This window comes from Urocitellus parryii, unplaced genomic scaffold, assembly GCF_045843805.1.
Source record: "Urocitellus parryii isolate mUroPar1 unplaced genomic scaffold, mUroPar1.hap1 Scaffold_140, whole genome shotgun sequence".
Classification (NCBI taxonomy): Eukaryota; Metazoa; Chordata; class Mammalia; order Rodentia; family Sciuridae; genus Urocitellus; species Urocitellus parryii.
In genome coordinates, this window is record NW_027552002.1 from 81,908 (window position 1) to 98,708 (window position 16,801).

Consider the following 16,801-nt stretch of genomic DNA (forward strand, 5'->3'; position numbering starts at 1 on the left):
GCAAGGGGCTCCAGGGACTGGGGCTTTGCTGCTACCACAGGTGCTAATGGTGAGGCTGTATTTTTAAAAAATATTTTTTATTTTGATTTATTTGTTTTCTTTTATACGTGGTGCTGAGGATCGAAACTAGTGCCTCATGTGTGCTCGGCAAGCTCTCTACTGCTAAGCCACAACCCAGTCCCATGAGACTGTGTTTTAGGCCTGTGTCAGGTCCGCTGGGGTGAGAGGGGAGCAGTGTGGAGCTGGGCCCAGAGAACAAGGCGGCCACAGGAAGGAAGGAGAGAAGTCCAGGAATGTGCTCTATGCTCACGGGGACCATCACACTGGAGGTCATGCTGTTGGTAGACCCTGTTCCTCCTGCGTGGGAAGGGGGCTTGAAGCAACAGCCACAGAGCCACCGTGAACACAGGACACATCCATGCTATGGCTGGAGTTGAATCAGACTCCAAAGCTGGTCCTGAGGAACAAGCCCGAACGTGCTGGTACTGGTCCAGCTAGCGCGGTCTCAGCATCCCCAGAGTGGAGTGTCACCAAGCACGGACGGCCCTTGGAAGTTGTGTGGCCTTACCAATGAGGATGGAGTGACACCTGTGGCCTGGGACTGTGGCAAGGCAGCCTGCTCCTCCCTGGGAGGACAGGAGGGAGCACAGCCTGCTCCTGGGGCTGTTCTGTCTTGCTGCTCAAGCACCCACCGTGACAGCAATGGGCACCACCTCCAAAGGCCACCAATGTGGCACAAAGGAGTCACAGAGGCCAGCAGCGAGGCTGGGGCAGCAGAGGGGACTCCCTGGGCCAGGGGCCAGGGGCAGGACAGGGATTTGGCTGCCAGGATCACTGGGAAAGAGTGGAGGTCAGGCTCTGGAACCGCCCTCGCTGGGGATGCACCTTCATGACAGGCTGTGCGAAGTAGCGGGCGCTCCAGTCTCAGAAGCCCGTCTGCATGGCAGCGCAGACGAAGCTCTTGTATCCAGTGGCATCATCGGCATCATCCGCATTCTTCAGGGCATCAGGAAAGGGGAGGTTAGCCGGGAAAGGAAGGAGCAGTCTCACTGTCCCTCCCTCCCCACATGCCTGTGGGAGGTCCTGGCTAGGGACAGAGGTCATGGACAGCTGGGCATGATTGCTGGGGACGGCCCCTCTGCCTCCCTCTCACTTGGGCATCCTGGTGACCAGGTGTCTCTGATCGTCTGGACAGGAACTGGGGGTGTGGGTGAGAAGCAGGACCGGCATCTGCCCTGCTGCCCCCGGTTTGGCCAGAAGAGCCACGGTCCCTCTCCTGGGCCAATTCCCATGGCTAGCTTTGAGGGGCAGGTGGGCCTCGCATGGTTTATCAGTTCCTCAGTGCCTGGCCAGGGCTGCTCCCCTGGCTGAGCCCAGCTGGGTGTGGGTGGGCTGGGCTGCTGACCTCTGTGCCCTGATGCCAGGGGCTGCTATGAGCCCTGTGCTCTGGCTGTGTCCACCAGGTGCAGGGCAGCCCTGTGGGGAAGGCTGCAGCAGTCCCCTGGCGCCCCGGTGCTGGGGTGGGTTTAGGCCACTCACACCCCTCCTGGCACAGAGGAGCCTGGGTGGGGCCATGAGAGGTGCCCGCTTCCCGGAGAGCAGTGGCTTTGGCTCTGGTGAGCCCCAGGATGGGTCAGGTGGGGGCCACCACGCTGCTGCACCTCTCTGCCCCCAGCTGGCATCAGGGCCCAGCCAGAAGGCTGAGCACTGACACGGAGAACTGCCGGTCACCACAAGGTAAGTCAGGGTCCAGGGCCAACCTGCAAGGCAGGGACTCTGGTGCCCCCTGGACAACAATGAGAGGGCCAGCTGCAGAGAGGCGCTCAGCACTGTGGGCGCCTGGGGCTCAGCACTGTGGGCGCCTGGGGCAGCCAGATGCCCTCAGCACGTCCTCCACACCCTTCTTTGGTCCTCCTGTCCTTGATGAGAAAGTGGCAAACAGCCTGGACAGGACAGGAGGCCTGGGTCAGCCACACTCCCATGGCTCTCAGCCTGGAGGGAAAGCACGGACTCACCCACCGGATCTCCTTTCCGCTGAGGAAAGAGGAGCAGGGTGCTGTGTGTGGAGTAACTGGAGGTTCATGGGAAGCAGACAGCCCCCAGCACCACACCAGAGCAGCTGCCACCCGAGAGGAGGCGTCGCTGCTCACCCAACAAAGGGAAAGACAGGTCAGCTCACGGCTAGTGCTGTACCGTGGGGTCGCCAGGACTCGGGGACAAGATGGGGGACCAGGCTGAGGACAGAGGGGCGCACAGCGAGAATGCCAGGACCCAAACCCGAGGCCTCGCCCTGCCCTGCCCACCAGAGGCCAAGCCCTCCACCCGGTCAGGATGCTCGGTGCTTGAGGTCAGAGCTACAGGAGGCGCAGCCTTCTCACCTGATCTGGACCCCTGTCAAACATCTTCCGTGTCCGGGGGAACTGGTGGGAGTCAGGGGTGTACTGCGTCCCTGGGGGGCCCGGAACTGGTCATTCCCAGGAGTCTGAAATTGCCTCGGACCCTGCTGTTGTTCTTCATTAGTATTTGAAGGACACTGTCACATATGAGAGCATGTGGGGGTTCTGCTTCACCTTGTAGGTACAGCCGAAGGAGCACTATTAAACATCAGTGTATTGATTATCAGAAACACAACAGTCTGGTGACAGTGGAGTCTGCTTGGACCTGGCAGGGTGGGTGGAGACAGGCTCTTTCTCTGGGTAAATATTGCTCTCATTTAAACATAGCCGCAGGCTCTTGAGCTTTGAATCCCTGCACAACGAATTCTAAACATAATGAGGAATAGTGGAAAAGGGAGTTATTGAACTCAGCATGATCAAGTCCGAAGCACCTCAGAGTAGACTTGCTTTAAGTTATATGAAGGCATAGGGGACTGTGAACTTCCTCAACAATGTAAAATTTTATAATGGATGAGTTACTGATTGAATGTATTAGATAATTTCCCACATCAAATAAACATGTGAATAAAAATGTTTGGGGCCTGTGATATGTAGGCATATTACATAGGTATATTAAATGAAAAGCGTATAATATGAATTTATATAAAATAATTGTATGTGACAGAAAATTGCTGTTTTCAAAGTACTCTTGAATATTCATATTGTGTATTGATAATGCATACTTTGAAAATTCAAATTTTTTCTTCCTTGAAATTATTCAGGCATTTCATTTTCTCCAAATACGAATACTAGTTCATAATTTATTCCATAGTGTAAGTGTGAGTGACAGCTGAGAAGTCAGACAGTATCTTCCTCACAAACAGCATCCTGGGTGCTCCCGACCTTCTCCCAGCTGAATCTGGAATCTCGCAGAGTAACCCTTCCCAGAGGTCTTCCCGTGGGTGCACACCTTCCCCTACCATGCTCCTCCCTCACCTTGACTTCAAAGTGGAGTATGTGGCTTCCTTGTTTTAGGTGGATTCTTCTAGAACATTCTCCCTGTCTCCTTAAAATCCCTCAGCTTCAACTTTGCTGAGGCAATCCCTTCTTGAAGTTGCACATCACAGATGCAGGCTGACTCCTCCTTAGTTTATGAAATCTTACCTGTTGTTCACTGTGTGCCCTTCTAACCCAAAATTTCAATTCTTGATTATGTCCCTAGACATCTGTGTGATCTTTCCAAACCCTGATATCTATGTTATTTGGACTTTGTCATTTCCATGAGTATAACTTCTACTTTGTTGCTACCAAAACTGTCAAAACATTTATAACCTATCTTGACAAAGTTAAGTGCTTCCTCTTCTGTTCCAAGATCCTTAACACCTTGGACAGCTAGTGTTAAAGTGGCAGAGCTACCTGCACATTGCTCACGATCCTCTTTCTCACCAGTGTGCATGAATAGGAACATCTATTTGTGAAATCCTATGATCTAGCCCCAGCTCTAGCACCTGGTAGGTGTTCAGCTCATGTTTGTTAAAGTAAAACATTTATTTTGCTTTGGTGTCTGTTCATGGCTGGCTGTAGTATGTTTATGTGTGTAATACACAAATAATACAGTGGAAACTATGTACATAATCTCTGTGTTATAAGGCCCTTTTAGCTCTAGAATAGAGCAGTTTGTTGGTCTTAGACTTTCGGTTGCAGATTGAAATGATTAACTGCAGCTGGAGGGAAATTTTTAAAGTAATCACCAAGATTATCTTTATCTAATATGTCCTTCATAAAGAAAGAATGTTGCATTTCAAGAAAGGAATCTTTTGCCCAATTTACTGTTTTATTTGCTTATTCGTGTTGAGCAAAATCCTCATTCTTTACTGCCTTTGGAAATACAAGCTTTAAAAAATTTCCTTTTGGGCCATGACTATAAAACCAGTGGTTATTCTAGACCACCACCATCCAATAGAGATTTAATAGGAGCCACAAATGTAAGCCACATATATAATTTTAAAAGTTTAGTAGCTACATTTAAAAATGCAAAAAGTAACAAAAGCAATTAATTTTAATAATAAAGTACATTTAACCCAATATTATCATTTAATCAAATATCATCATTTTAACACATACTCAATATAAAATATATTTCTGAAATACTGTACATTTATTTTTTTAGCAAATCTTTGAAACTCAGTGTTCATTTTACATGTATACAGCACACCTCACTTTGAACTGGAGTAGGTGGTCACTATCATACTGGACAGTGAAGTTCTAGCATTTAAGGAAGTTTTCCTTAAATGTGGACTTTACCTGCATCCATTCGATTAATCCTCACAACTACTCTACAGTTGACACTACTGGGCTCATTTTATAGAGGAGCAGACTGGGATGTGTGCACATTTGTATTTTGTCTGAGAACAAAATACATTTGTTTGTATTTGTAGTGTAGTGGAATAGGTACTGGGTCACAGGGCTTAAACTTTAAAATCATGGCCTGAACTGAAATGGGAGTGGTGGGACCAGGGGGTGTGACAGATTCTGAGAATTTTCATGAGAAGATATTGAAGATTAGACACAGGGGTGGAGGCTGACCAAGAGTAGGTAACAAGGTAATGGGAAACTAGTCTGAAATAAGGAAATGTTTTGAAGCAAAATGTGGGGGAAAGGAGCAGGATTAGTTTACCCAGTGAGACTCTGCCACCCCTGTCCCTCGGAGTTCATTCATTCACTGCCAGTAAGTTTGGCAGCTGTTCTATTGCCACATACTTAGAACAGAGTGACTTCTCTTCTTACATTTTAAACTTCCCTCTGCTACACAAAGTTTGGGTAAGAGTATATGCTATGGTGACTGGGATGAATTAAGGTCAGAGTCTCTGAACAACTCCAATGCCATGGCTTTGTTATAAAGGTCTGCAAAATATTATCCTGGTGTCATGGATAATACAAATGTGCACAAATGGCAGTTTCCTTCTTTTGCTTCACACAATGTTAAAAATGAGTAAAATGTGTTTCCCATTGCACTTCCTCTGTGCTTGGGGACTCAGTGAACACATTTTAAGTTTCCACATCTTTATAAAAATGTTTTGTTTTTACAGAAACATGTTTTTGATCAAGAACATAATTTCATGATTGCGTGTGTTTCTGAAACAAGTATGTATATGGAACAAGTGCATGAAGGAAAGCCTGGGTTTTGGTGGCCAGTCCCAGCACTGGACATTCTTTAACCTCAGCTTTACCAACAACTTGTTAGATGATCTCACGAGAAAGAGCCGTGTTCTGCCTTGACAAATCTGTCTCCTTCTCTCTACTATCTCTTATTCTGGATATGAAGAACTAGAAGTACAAGTAAACAATTTCAATCTTTTTGTTGTTGTTGTTGTGGAGCTATATAGAAATTTAACTTCAAGATTCATGTAGTATCAGATTTCAGACAAACTACACAAGAAATAAAATTAAAAACATTTTTGAATGGGTGGCTCATTTTCTAATATATTTCTGAATATTAAGTTATTTTGCCCTGCCTACCCAACACATATCCTGCACCCTACATTTTGTGAGGCAGGTGGGAGATACAATCCCCGAAATACTGTGAATAGTGGCATTAATTACACTGACAATTTACATTTACGAAATGCCTAACTGTCCCTCTCCTTGGTCTATACCCAAAGTACTTAAAAACAGCATACTACAGGGACACAACCACATCCATGTTTATAGCAGCATAATTCACAATAGCTAAACTGTGGAGCCAATCTAGATACCCTTTAATAGATGAGTGGATAAAGAAACTGTGGCATATATACACAATGAAATATTACTCAACAATAAAAGAAAAGAAAATCATGGCATTTGCACATAAATGGATGAAGTTAGAGAAGATAATGCTAAGTGAAGTTAGCCAATTCCAAAAAAACAAATGATGAATGTTTTCTTTGATATAAGGAGACTGATTCATAGTGGGATAGGGAGAGGGAGCATGGGAGGAATAGACAAATAGATAGAGCAGAGGAGTTGGAGGGGAAGGAAGGGGGCATGGGGTAATTAATGATGGTGGAATGTGATAATCATTATTATCCAAAGTACAGGTATAAAGACACGAATTGGTGTGAATATACTATGTATACAACCAGAGATATGAAAAATTGTGCTCTATATGTGTAATAAGAATTGGAATGCATTCTGCTGTCTTATATAAATAAAAAAGAAGAAGAAACGCTTAACTAGATCTTTTTGAAATGCTTTAAACTTATCTCATTTAATTTTGATGACATGGGAGGTAGAAATTATCTCCATTTTATGAATGAGAACAATAGCTCCCCCAGTTAATTAAGTGCCAGCACTTAAGTCAAGGTGAGTCTAATTCTAAACCTGTGCTTGTATCTAGTAGGGTCTGGGTGCCTCAGATAGGAGGCTATTACAGTATTTTGTCAAAGTTATATGTGCAGATCTATATCATCTCTAGAATGCTCAGCTCTGCCCCACCCCACCCCTGCACTAAGTTTACTATGGTGTTATAATTTTCACACATTTATGGTGCTTCAGTAAAGGAAATAACAAATCATAAAAGTGGCTATTTTTTGCTTTAAACTTTTTTCTGGCTTTTAAAATTACTCCTGGTGACTCCCCACCCCTATTAGAAACCCTCAAAAGCAAGAGTTTACATAAATTTTTTGGTTTGTATTTTTTAATTGAAGTAAAATTCACAAATATAGGAAATTAACTTTTTAAGAGAACAATTAAGTGGCAATTGATACCTTTGCAGTGTTGTGCGACAACCAGCCCCATCTAGTTCCAAAACATTTCTATAATTCTAAACTCCATAAGGAGTTTCTCCTCATTTGGTCCTTCCTCTGGTCCCTGGCAAACACCAACCACTATGGTCTCTATGAACTTAACTATTCTGAATATATGACATAAATAAAACAATACAATTTGTGAACTTTTGCATCTCTAGTTTATTTCATTTAGCATAATGTTTCATGGTCTATTTACATTGTGAATGTATTGGTATTCATTCTCTTTCATAACAGTAACATTCTATCTTTTAGAAATGCCACACTTTGCTTATCTATCCACTGACCATCTATTGAGCTGTTACCACCTTTTGGTCATTGTGATAGTGCTGCTATAAACAAATACTCATTTGAGTGTCTATCTTCAGTTTTGGAGGCATATGTCTAGGAGTAGAATTGCTGGATCATATGGTAATTCTATGTTTAATGTTTGGGGACCTATTGAATTGGTTTCCACAACTGAACCATTTTACCTCCCTACTGACAAAGTGAAAGAGTTGCACTTTTTCCACATCCTCTCTGACTCTCTGGTGTTTTGGGGTTGGTTTATTATAGCCATACTAGTATGTCTCAACTAGTACATTGTGGTTTTGATTTCTAGTACCCTAATGACTAATGTTTTTGAGTATCTTTTTATGTGCCTGTTGGCCATTTGTATATCTTCTTTGGAGAGCAAAAAGACTTTTGCTCATGTTTTATTAGTTTATACATAGTTATAACTGTTGTTGAGTTATAGCTGTCACTTATGTACTAGGTTCTGGATATTAGATTTATCAGATATATGGTTAACATTCTGAAGATTGTCTTCTCACTTTCTTGACTATGTCCCTTGATGCAAAAGTTACTAATTTCAATGAATTTCACTTTATCTGATTTATAAATTTATTTTATTGATATATCTATGTGTTTTTTTTTATTGTTCACATTTGAATGTCATATCTAAGAATTCACTGTCAAATCCAAGTTCATGAAGAATTACTCCTCTATTTTCATCGGAGAATTTTATGGCTTTTATCTCATATATTTAGGGTACTGATTTATTTTGAGTCAAAATTTTTCACATGGTTGAGGTCTTATTTACTTCTATTTACTCTTTGTCTTTTTTGCTTCCTAGGAGACCTTAAAAGCAAAGGACTGCATATTTTTAATCTGACTTCCCTAACCATGTCTGAAAACATTTTGTCTGCCACACTGTATTTCTATATTGGAGAGCTAGTAAACATCAGTTGGAATTGTCCAGTGTCCCCAAGATGCTCACATCATGCTCAGAGAAAACACATTCAGATAGAACTCTCTGCGTGGAGCCTCCAAGCTAATCTAAACCAAAGCCAACTCCTGGGTCATCTGTCAGTAGATATAGCCAAACCTCATCGAGATACCATGTCTTGGCTCTCTAAAGATATCACTCAGCTCTTGAAGAAGGCCAAGGAAAACGAGGACTTCCTCATAGGATTTAACATGACCCCCAAAGCACAGCAACCGCCAAAAAGGATGGTTCCTTTTCCGGAGCCTTATATCTTGGTGTATGCCAACGATGTTGCCATTTCTGAGCCAGAAAGTGTGGTGTCAAGCTTACAGGGACATTGGAATTTCCCCAATGGAGCTGTTCCCAAACTGGATAGCCACATCAGAGCTGCCCTTTCTATGGAACGAAGGAAGAAACGCTCTACGGGTATCTTGTTGCTTCTGCAGAACAATGAGCTTCCTGGGGCAGAGTAACAGTACCAGGAGGAAGGGGTATGGGAAGAAAGGAAGCCTTACAAGACCCTTCAGACTCAGCCTCCTGAGAATAATAAGAACAAGAAGAAACAGAGAAAAGGACCTCACCAAAAGAGTCAGACGCTCCAGTTTGATGAGCAGACCTTGAAGAAGGCAAGAAGAAAGCAGTGGGTTGAACCTCGGAATTGTGCCAAGAGATACCTTAAAGTGGACTTTGTGGATATTGGCTGGAGTGAATGGATTATCTCCCCAAGTCTTTTGATGCTTATTATTGCTCCGGAGCCTGCCAGTTCCCCATGCCAAAGGTAGCCATTGTTTTAACCCTGTTCTTTCTATTTCCACAGAGTAGAAAGCCACACTAAGTTGAATGTGCATGTTGTGTCAGTGCATGTTTTCATTTACAGAATCCATCTGGACCCTGATTTACTACATTCTAAAGTGCAATAGGTAATATGGTTATGCTTGTTTTTTCTTTAATGGTGTTAAAGTAATATGAGGTCAAAATGAATATGAAGAATATGAAAAAATGTATGCATACAATATGCCTTTTGTGTTGCTTCTAAACGTGGTGCATATTCAACTAGTTATCTATACCTGTCTATGATAAGCAAACCCCAGGTGGTAGAAGACTGGTCTTTGAGGGATGTTCAGGGAATGGAATGCATAGAGAAGGTGGGAGCAAAAGGACAAGCTAATGGGATTGATGCCCTGATGCAGAACATTTTTTTTGATAAGTAGTTACTCATGAGAAGAGTTGTCCCCACAGAGGTTAAGATCAGGGTTTGGCTAGGTAAACTGGCCTCATTAGATCTTCCAGATGTTTATATCATTTGCTTCTCTGCTAAATGTCAAAAAAGAAGGCAAAATAGAATATGACGACTCTGTAAACGTCTTCCAAGACCCATTTTAACCTCAAAAATTACCTGACTCTACCAAACTCAATTAGAACTGTGTTTTATCATATCACTACTGAGTATTATGACAAATATATTTTCAGAAGTCTCTCCAACACTCACCTCTTTTTGCACAGCAAGTCCAAGTGACAGTTCTCTTTCAATGTATGGTATAAATAGTAAAATAGAGAGGGGCCCTCCAGCTTTCGGTTCAGCTTGTTGCCATGCTTTTATTCTTAGCTTCAGACAATCTGAATATATTAAACAATGAGAGGTGACCCAAGGAATAGAATTCAGAGAAAAAAGTGAATTTTTAAAAATACTTGAATTAATTTTTGTTATTGTTTGATAATGGGGACAGAAGATCCTTCACCTCAAAGAGTGACTGATTTCTGTTTATAAATCTTTATGATATCATTTTTATGTTTCTAGTCCTGTGATCACTGGGTACTATGCACATAAAAACAAAGGTGCTAATGGACATCGTGTTTTTCTTGTTAGGATATCTCAGAAAGATAAGCTTTTCACATTTTCCAAGACCTTATGTTTCCCAAGGATTTTGAATGATATCAAGTTTTGTAAACTCAATACAAAGTAAGGATTTTCTACATTTACAGTGATAAAAAGAGCCTTATTTTGTCTAAAGATTCATGGAGTACATTTTGCTGATGAAACAAAAACTCATTCACCAGAGATGACACTTAGAAACACAACAAAGATGACACATGTCGCAAACAGAGAAGAATCTTTTACCATATGGCTTGCCTTGTGGCATCCAGAGGCAAGAATGGATTCCTCTACTGTTAAGTTCAGGAAGACTGATTTTAGATAGGCTGAGGGTTTTCTAAACTCTCTCTCTCACCCTCATAAACAGGTCACTTGGGTAACCTGGAAAAGAAGGTTTTTTTCCCTCCCTCCTGACTCCAGGAAGGTTCCAGAAAGCCATACGAATGTTGAGATATTCTTTTTGGTTTGCTTTTCATTCCCTAACTCTGGAGAAGGGTCTTAGCCTCCAGCCTTCCACCACTGCTCCTCACTTGTGTCTCTCTCTTCTGTTGGTGCCACCTGCTTTTACTCATCCTAAACCTGGTATTGCTCCAGAAGAGCTTCACCATGGTCCTCAGTGATCTAAAGAATAATAATTTAAAAGCTAATAAGGGATTAGTTACAAAAAGGATAAATTTAAGGAAAGAAGTATGTTAACATAGCAGAATAATTAAATATGCATGCTTAATCATACAGGGCTTCTTAAACCTTTCTTTGTCTGCAAACTGCCTGGGTTTTTTTTAAATATGTAGGCTCTGATCCAGTGGGTTTGGGGCTGGAGTCCATGATTATGCACATCTAACAAGCTTCAGCATGATACTAATGCTGCTGATTCACAAATTGTACTTGGAGTAGTGACATTGATAATCAAATGCTTTTGGCTTGAATCTTGATTCTACCATTTACCAACTATGGTTCTTTAGATAAATTACTCAAACTCTCTACATGTTAGTTTACCATCTTGAAAATGGGCAAAATTGTAATAATAGGACCTCATAACAACAAAAATGAGATGGGGGAAATGAGATAGTAGAGCAACTTGCATGCAGTAGGTGCTCAATAAGTATTTGCTGTTATTGTTGTTATCATTAATGGCCACTGCAGAGTCTGAGGAGAACAGAAAATTAAGTGTGGGGGTGCTGAAGAAAGACTATGTAGGGAAAGGGAGCAAGAAAATAAAAGTTGTAAAGCAAGAAAAAGTTCTGTATTTCTAGTTCCTTTACAAGTATCACAAGATTGAAAATAGGATTCTCCCTGCGGGTTTAACAGCCTGTGAGCTCTTCCAGTGAGGTGCCTTTGGAGAGTAATAGAATGAGGAGAGCATCCATTGCAGCAACTGGACTCATGATAATATTTGTCAAAACTTGGAATGGCATCAGAGCTCCAGGGAGACATAACAGGGATAAGCATGGAGCTTTCTCTCTGAGCTTGATATTTCTTTTTACCAAGTGGAGAGTGAAGGTTTGGCCATTACAAAGAGTTCTCTATCTCTCGTCACCTTGTGTGGATATGCTTAACTTTTAAAGCTTTCTAGTGGTTTCCTTTAAGTCTTCCAATGGTACAGTAACCAAGGGATGGGAAACATAAAGCCGAAGGAAGGGCAAGGGGCAAGTATGTCCCTTGTCAGCATAGTGTCGAATATGGCAACCAGAGACAACTACTTAAATAGAAATGCAGCCTGACCAGCTGAACAAAATGAGGGTCTGCAACTAGGTCAGCATGACACGTGCAGTAATGGAGGCACCAAAGAATCTTCAGACATTAGATATTCATTTTGTCCCAGAGAAAAGTTCTCCCAGGCCAGACTGCTCAGCTGCTCTCCTGTTTTGGGCCTCCTGAGCAAAAGCCTACTCTATATGGCAGGTCTCTTCTTCTGCTAAAGTCGACAACCTGCTCCACAATTCAGAACAGCTGTGCTCTGCCTTTCCCAAATTCCAGGCTTTGCCCTTTCACTGATTCCAATTAGATAGTTTCTGGGCCCTCACACCCATGTGGGCTGGACTGGAAGAGTGGGGTGCAAAGCCTCAAGGTCTGGGTCAGGAATGAAGGCTCCTAGCTGATGACATACTCTCCCCTGCTAATGTATTTGTAATCAAATTCAACTTGAGGACATCACACACAGTTTGGCAGGTGCAGGCCTGACCACTGTAGATTTCATTCACAGACAGAGCAGTTTGGATTTTTCCGATTTCTAGCCCTTATAGGCAATCTGTTCTCCCAGAGAGAGAGAGAGAGAGAGAGAGGAGACTCTTGGAATTCTGCCATGAGATGAAAAATACCCACATAGCCAAAGCCAAGTTCTTTGCCTCCCTCACCACCTTAGCAGAGATGGAAAACAGAAATTTCAAATGAAAATGGTTGAGCCATTGTTGCTGACAGAGCTCCAAGAAACGAACAAAGATTAGAGGAATGAAGTTACTTTTGCAAGGAATTATGCAAAAGCTAAGAATAGCAAAGACAGAACTAGGCAGCAAATAATCCAAATAGGTTTCACCAAATATTCCATATGAAAAAAATTCACATTAATTAGTTCAAAACCATACATCCTCAATGAATTGCCTGAATTTTCCAATTCTAATGTCTGGTCATGAATATAAACACTAAAAATATTGAATTGTGATATACTGCGTTTCCTAAGCAAAAAAATTATCTGAACTGATGTTGAAGACATGTTTCAACCTCATTTAAAAGAGAGGCTGGTGATGGTAAGAGAATAGGCTGGCATTTATGGCTGAAACATTTCTCAATCTCAGTAAATAAGAGTCATGAGTAACACAGTTTGAACTCAGAAACAAACCCAAAACTGTGAACAGGCAATATGTTTCACCCCAGAAAATTACAGCATGGATCATTTGTGCATGACATAATTATTCCTGGTAAGGGGAGCTTGATCAGAGGATTCCATAGTGAGAAAAAGGGGGAAACTCCCTAGTAATCCGAGAGGTTCCTGATAAGAAAACACCAACTCACCATTCAAGGGCTTGTGCTGAATTCCAGAGAGCTCACTAGAGACTACTCATACCCTCATAGTTTCTGACTCCATAATTTATGAGTTGGAGGTTAAGGGGGGAAAAAAGGATAGAAATTTTCCTAGGAAACACCCATGAATATTTTCCATATCTCCGGCAGAACCTTTCATTTTTGGTGGTGAATTTTTTTTCCCCACAAAAATAGGTAAAATGAAGGGTATGCTGTTTCCTGTAAGTATTTCATCTATTTACCAAATATTTCTTCAGTGTCAAGAGTATACAGTGTTCTAGGCATAGAGGACAGCAATGTGCAGCATATTTATTGCCCAAGGGCTGATCTAATTAAACAGAACAACTTTGTATGAAATGTAAATATTGAATCATTAGACATTAACAATAATAGAATTATGTTAGAAAATCTGGCTTTAAAAATCTTTTGGGGGGGGGCTGGGGATGTGGCTCAACTGGTAGCGTGCTCGCCTGGAGTGCGTGTGGCCCGGGTTCGATCCTCAGCACCACATACCAACAAAGATGTTGTGTCCGCCGAGAACTAAAAAATAAATATTAAAAATAAAATTCTCTCCTCTCTCTCTCTCTCTCTCTCTCTCTCTCTTTCTCTTTAAAAAAATCTTTTGGGGGTTCACGACAAGCTGTTTGGATGATTGAGTTCTTCAGAATAACTTTAAATCAATAGAGAAAATTGTATGTCTGCAAAAGTTCTTTTTAGAAATTACTGATACTGCTAAGATAACAAACAAAGCCTATTGACATCCATGGTTCAATGCTTGTTGCAATTTGGGTGAGGTTCACATATTTTATTGATGATGTAGGGCACCCAAAATGCAAAGTAGAACAGCATGGACTTTTTTTTTTTTCTTTTTTCACTTAAGGGGCGAAACCCTGTTTTGCAATCAGTCCAAGCTAGTGAATTGAAACTCGACTTCTCTTTTTAACTTATACATAAAGTCCCTCGAAAGTAAGAGTAAAATTAAGACTAATTTTAAAGTTTTTTATATTTATTCACAATAAGTTGAAGTCAAATGTATAGACTCTTTTTTTTTACAGTGAAATTGAAAAGTGCAATGAGACAAATAAAATTTTCCCTTTCTCTGCCAAAAGGAATCCTTTCCCACCCCCCACAATATGCTGATTTTCTGTATTATTTTCTTGTCCTTTGACTTTTATGTAACTTGTGCCAGTTTCCCATGTTGGAGTTAGGAGTTTGAATTTAAAATCCCAATTCTTTGTGGCAGGGGTGCCTCTAAGCCATAAGAAATACTGCTCAAAATGTTGAAATTAGAGTGAGAGTTTTGACTTAAATCCTATTCCTTACTTGAAGGCTGGCAAATTACCAGATTTCTCTCCCCTCCCCCTTCTGTGTGTGTGTGTGTGTGTGTGTGTGTGTGTGTTGGTGGGGATCAAACCCAGGGCCTCACACATGCTATGCAAGCACAAGCATTCTACCACTGAGCCTCATTTCTAGCCCCCAAATTTCTGTTTTTAAATATGATTGAAACAAAACCAGTTTCACCCACCCAAAGGAGACCATGGGGGAAAAGTGCTGTTGAAAAGCATCTCTTATGGAGGTCTTCTGGCCATTCTGCAGGACCTAACACTCTGGGTTAGCAAAACTGACTCCTCCCTTCAATGCTTTGAGTTAGAGCAGAGCTGTATGGGGCTTTCTAAATAAAACCACATGTTTCACATGGAAGGTAATGATCCCATTTGAATTTTCCCGGGGAAGAGATTTAACCCAGGCTTCCTTGGTCAAATGTCTGACATCCGTGGGATAACCTTAGACCCTCTAGTTTATTCCCACAGGACAAGATCTACTACTAAAAACACCACTCCACCAAGTCTAAGCCCATGGAGCAACAGTGACCCCCAGTGGCCAATGGAGTGGTCTTTTTTAACCTCAATTTGCACTTCTGAAAGTTGAATAATTACATTAATGAAACAGTCACCATCCAATTCATTTTCCTGGCAACTAGTAAAGCAATCAATGCTCTTCTGTCCCACTTAGTTTTATTTTGACAACAATGCATAAACATCACTATAGTAGTGGCATTAAGGCACCTCTGTTAAATAGGGTATTTTTTTTAGGGTTCTTCATGATTAATGTAGGGTCAAGAACAATAATAAAAACTTTTTTATTGCAAACCTATTGTTGAAAATATCACTAATATATCAATTCCATGGTTGGGGATTAAGTTCTTTGCAGTTAAGTGATTCCTGCTGAAAGAATGGGCTCAAATTCTTACCACTTATAAGCTATTTGACTTCAGACAGGTCATTTAAGCTTTTTGAGTCTGCCAAATGTAAGAAACAGTGTTTTTGCTATAAGGATTAGAGGTGGTCTGTATAAAATGCCTGGAACATAGCAGGTTCTCAGCAAATGACTATCACTTTGGGGCGATGGGGAGCCAAGGTTGGGCTGATGTACACTATGTCAGGATTTTACAAAATTGTTGAAACAAATTCATTATATAGGCATTTTGTGTGATGAGGAGTAGAATAACCATTCCACCTAATGTGTGTTCTCTCATTTCTTTTCTCTAGTCTTTGAAACCATCAAATCACGCTACCATGCAGAGCATAGTGAGAGCTGTGGGGGTTGTTCCTGGGATTCCTGAGCCTTGCTGTGTGCCAGAAAAGATGTCCTCGCTCAGCATTTTATTCTTCAATGAAAATAAGAATGTAGTGCTTAAGGTATATCCTAACATGACAGTAGAGTCTTGTGCTTGCAGATAACCTGGCAAAGAACTCATTTGAATGCTTCATTCAATCATTAGTTTATTTTTATGGAATTTTTTTTTGCACTGCCAATGCATTTTGTTCCAAAAGATTGTTTTATAGTCAAAAGAGAATGAGCAAATAGATTGAAGATTTCTACCATGCAGAACTGGACTGCATTTGTTCCTGAATGTAACTGAAAATAAATTTGTAGTAAATATGGACACATGTTTCTTTCTTTTGAAAAAAAAAATCACATGAGGAAGAGTATCAAACTGTTTTTAGAACTGTTAAAGAACACGCTGATTTATTTTTGTAAGGGGATTTAAAAATAGAATGGAGGGCTGGGGATGTGGCTCAAGCGGTAGCGCGCTCGCCTGGCGTGCGTGCGGCCCGGGTTCGATCCTGAGCACCACATACCAACAAAGATGTTGTGTACGCCGAGAACTAAAAAATAAATATTAAAAATTCTCTCTCTCTCTCTCTCTCTCTCTCTCTCTCTCTCTCTCTCTCTCCTCTCTCACTCTCTCTTTAAAAAAAATAAAATAAAAAAATAATAAAAAAATAAAAATAGAATGGAGAAACAGCAGTAGCTTATCATTTATCTCTACTCATTCTAACAACTTAGGGGAAACAGAGTAATTTCATATTTTTAAGTAGGCTTGTTGCCTTAGATTTCTGAAAAAAACCCAACATGTGCTAAATATCCCAGTCAATGTTAATGTTTATATTAGAAGTTCTTCACTTGTTTACCCTTGTTTTCTTTACACAAGTCACTG

General features: G+C 41.4%; 1 protein-coding gene across 1 annotated transcript; it reads left to right on the forward strand.

The window, feature by feature from the left end:
* The first annotated feature begins 1,628 nt into the window (after positions 1-1,628).
* Positions 1,629-16,040, forward strand: LOC144251638 (bone morphogenetic protein 3-like). Its single transcript, XM_077794455.1, is given in 5 exon segments — positions 1,629-2,347; positions 2,578-2,669; positions 8,277-9,125; positions 9,128-9,186; positions 15,849-16,040. Coding segments are annotated over 5 exon segments (1,911 nt in total).
* The last annotated feature ends 761 nt before the right edge of the window (positions 16,041-16,801 follow it).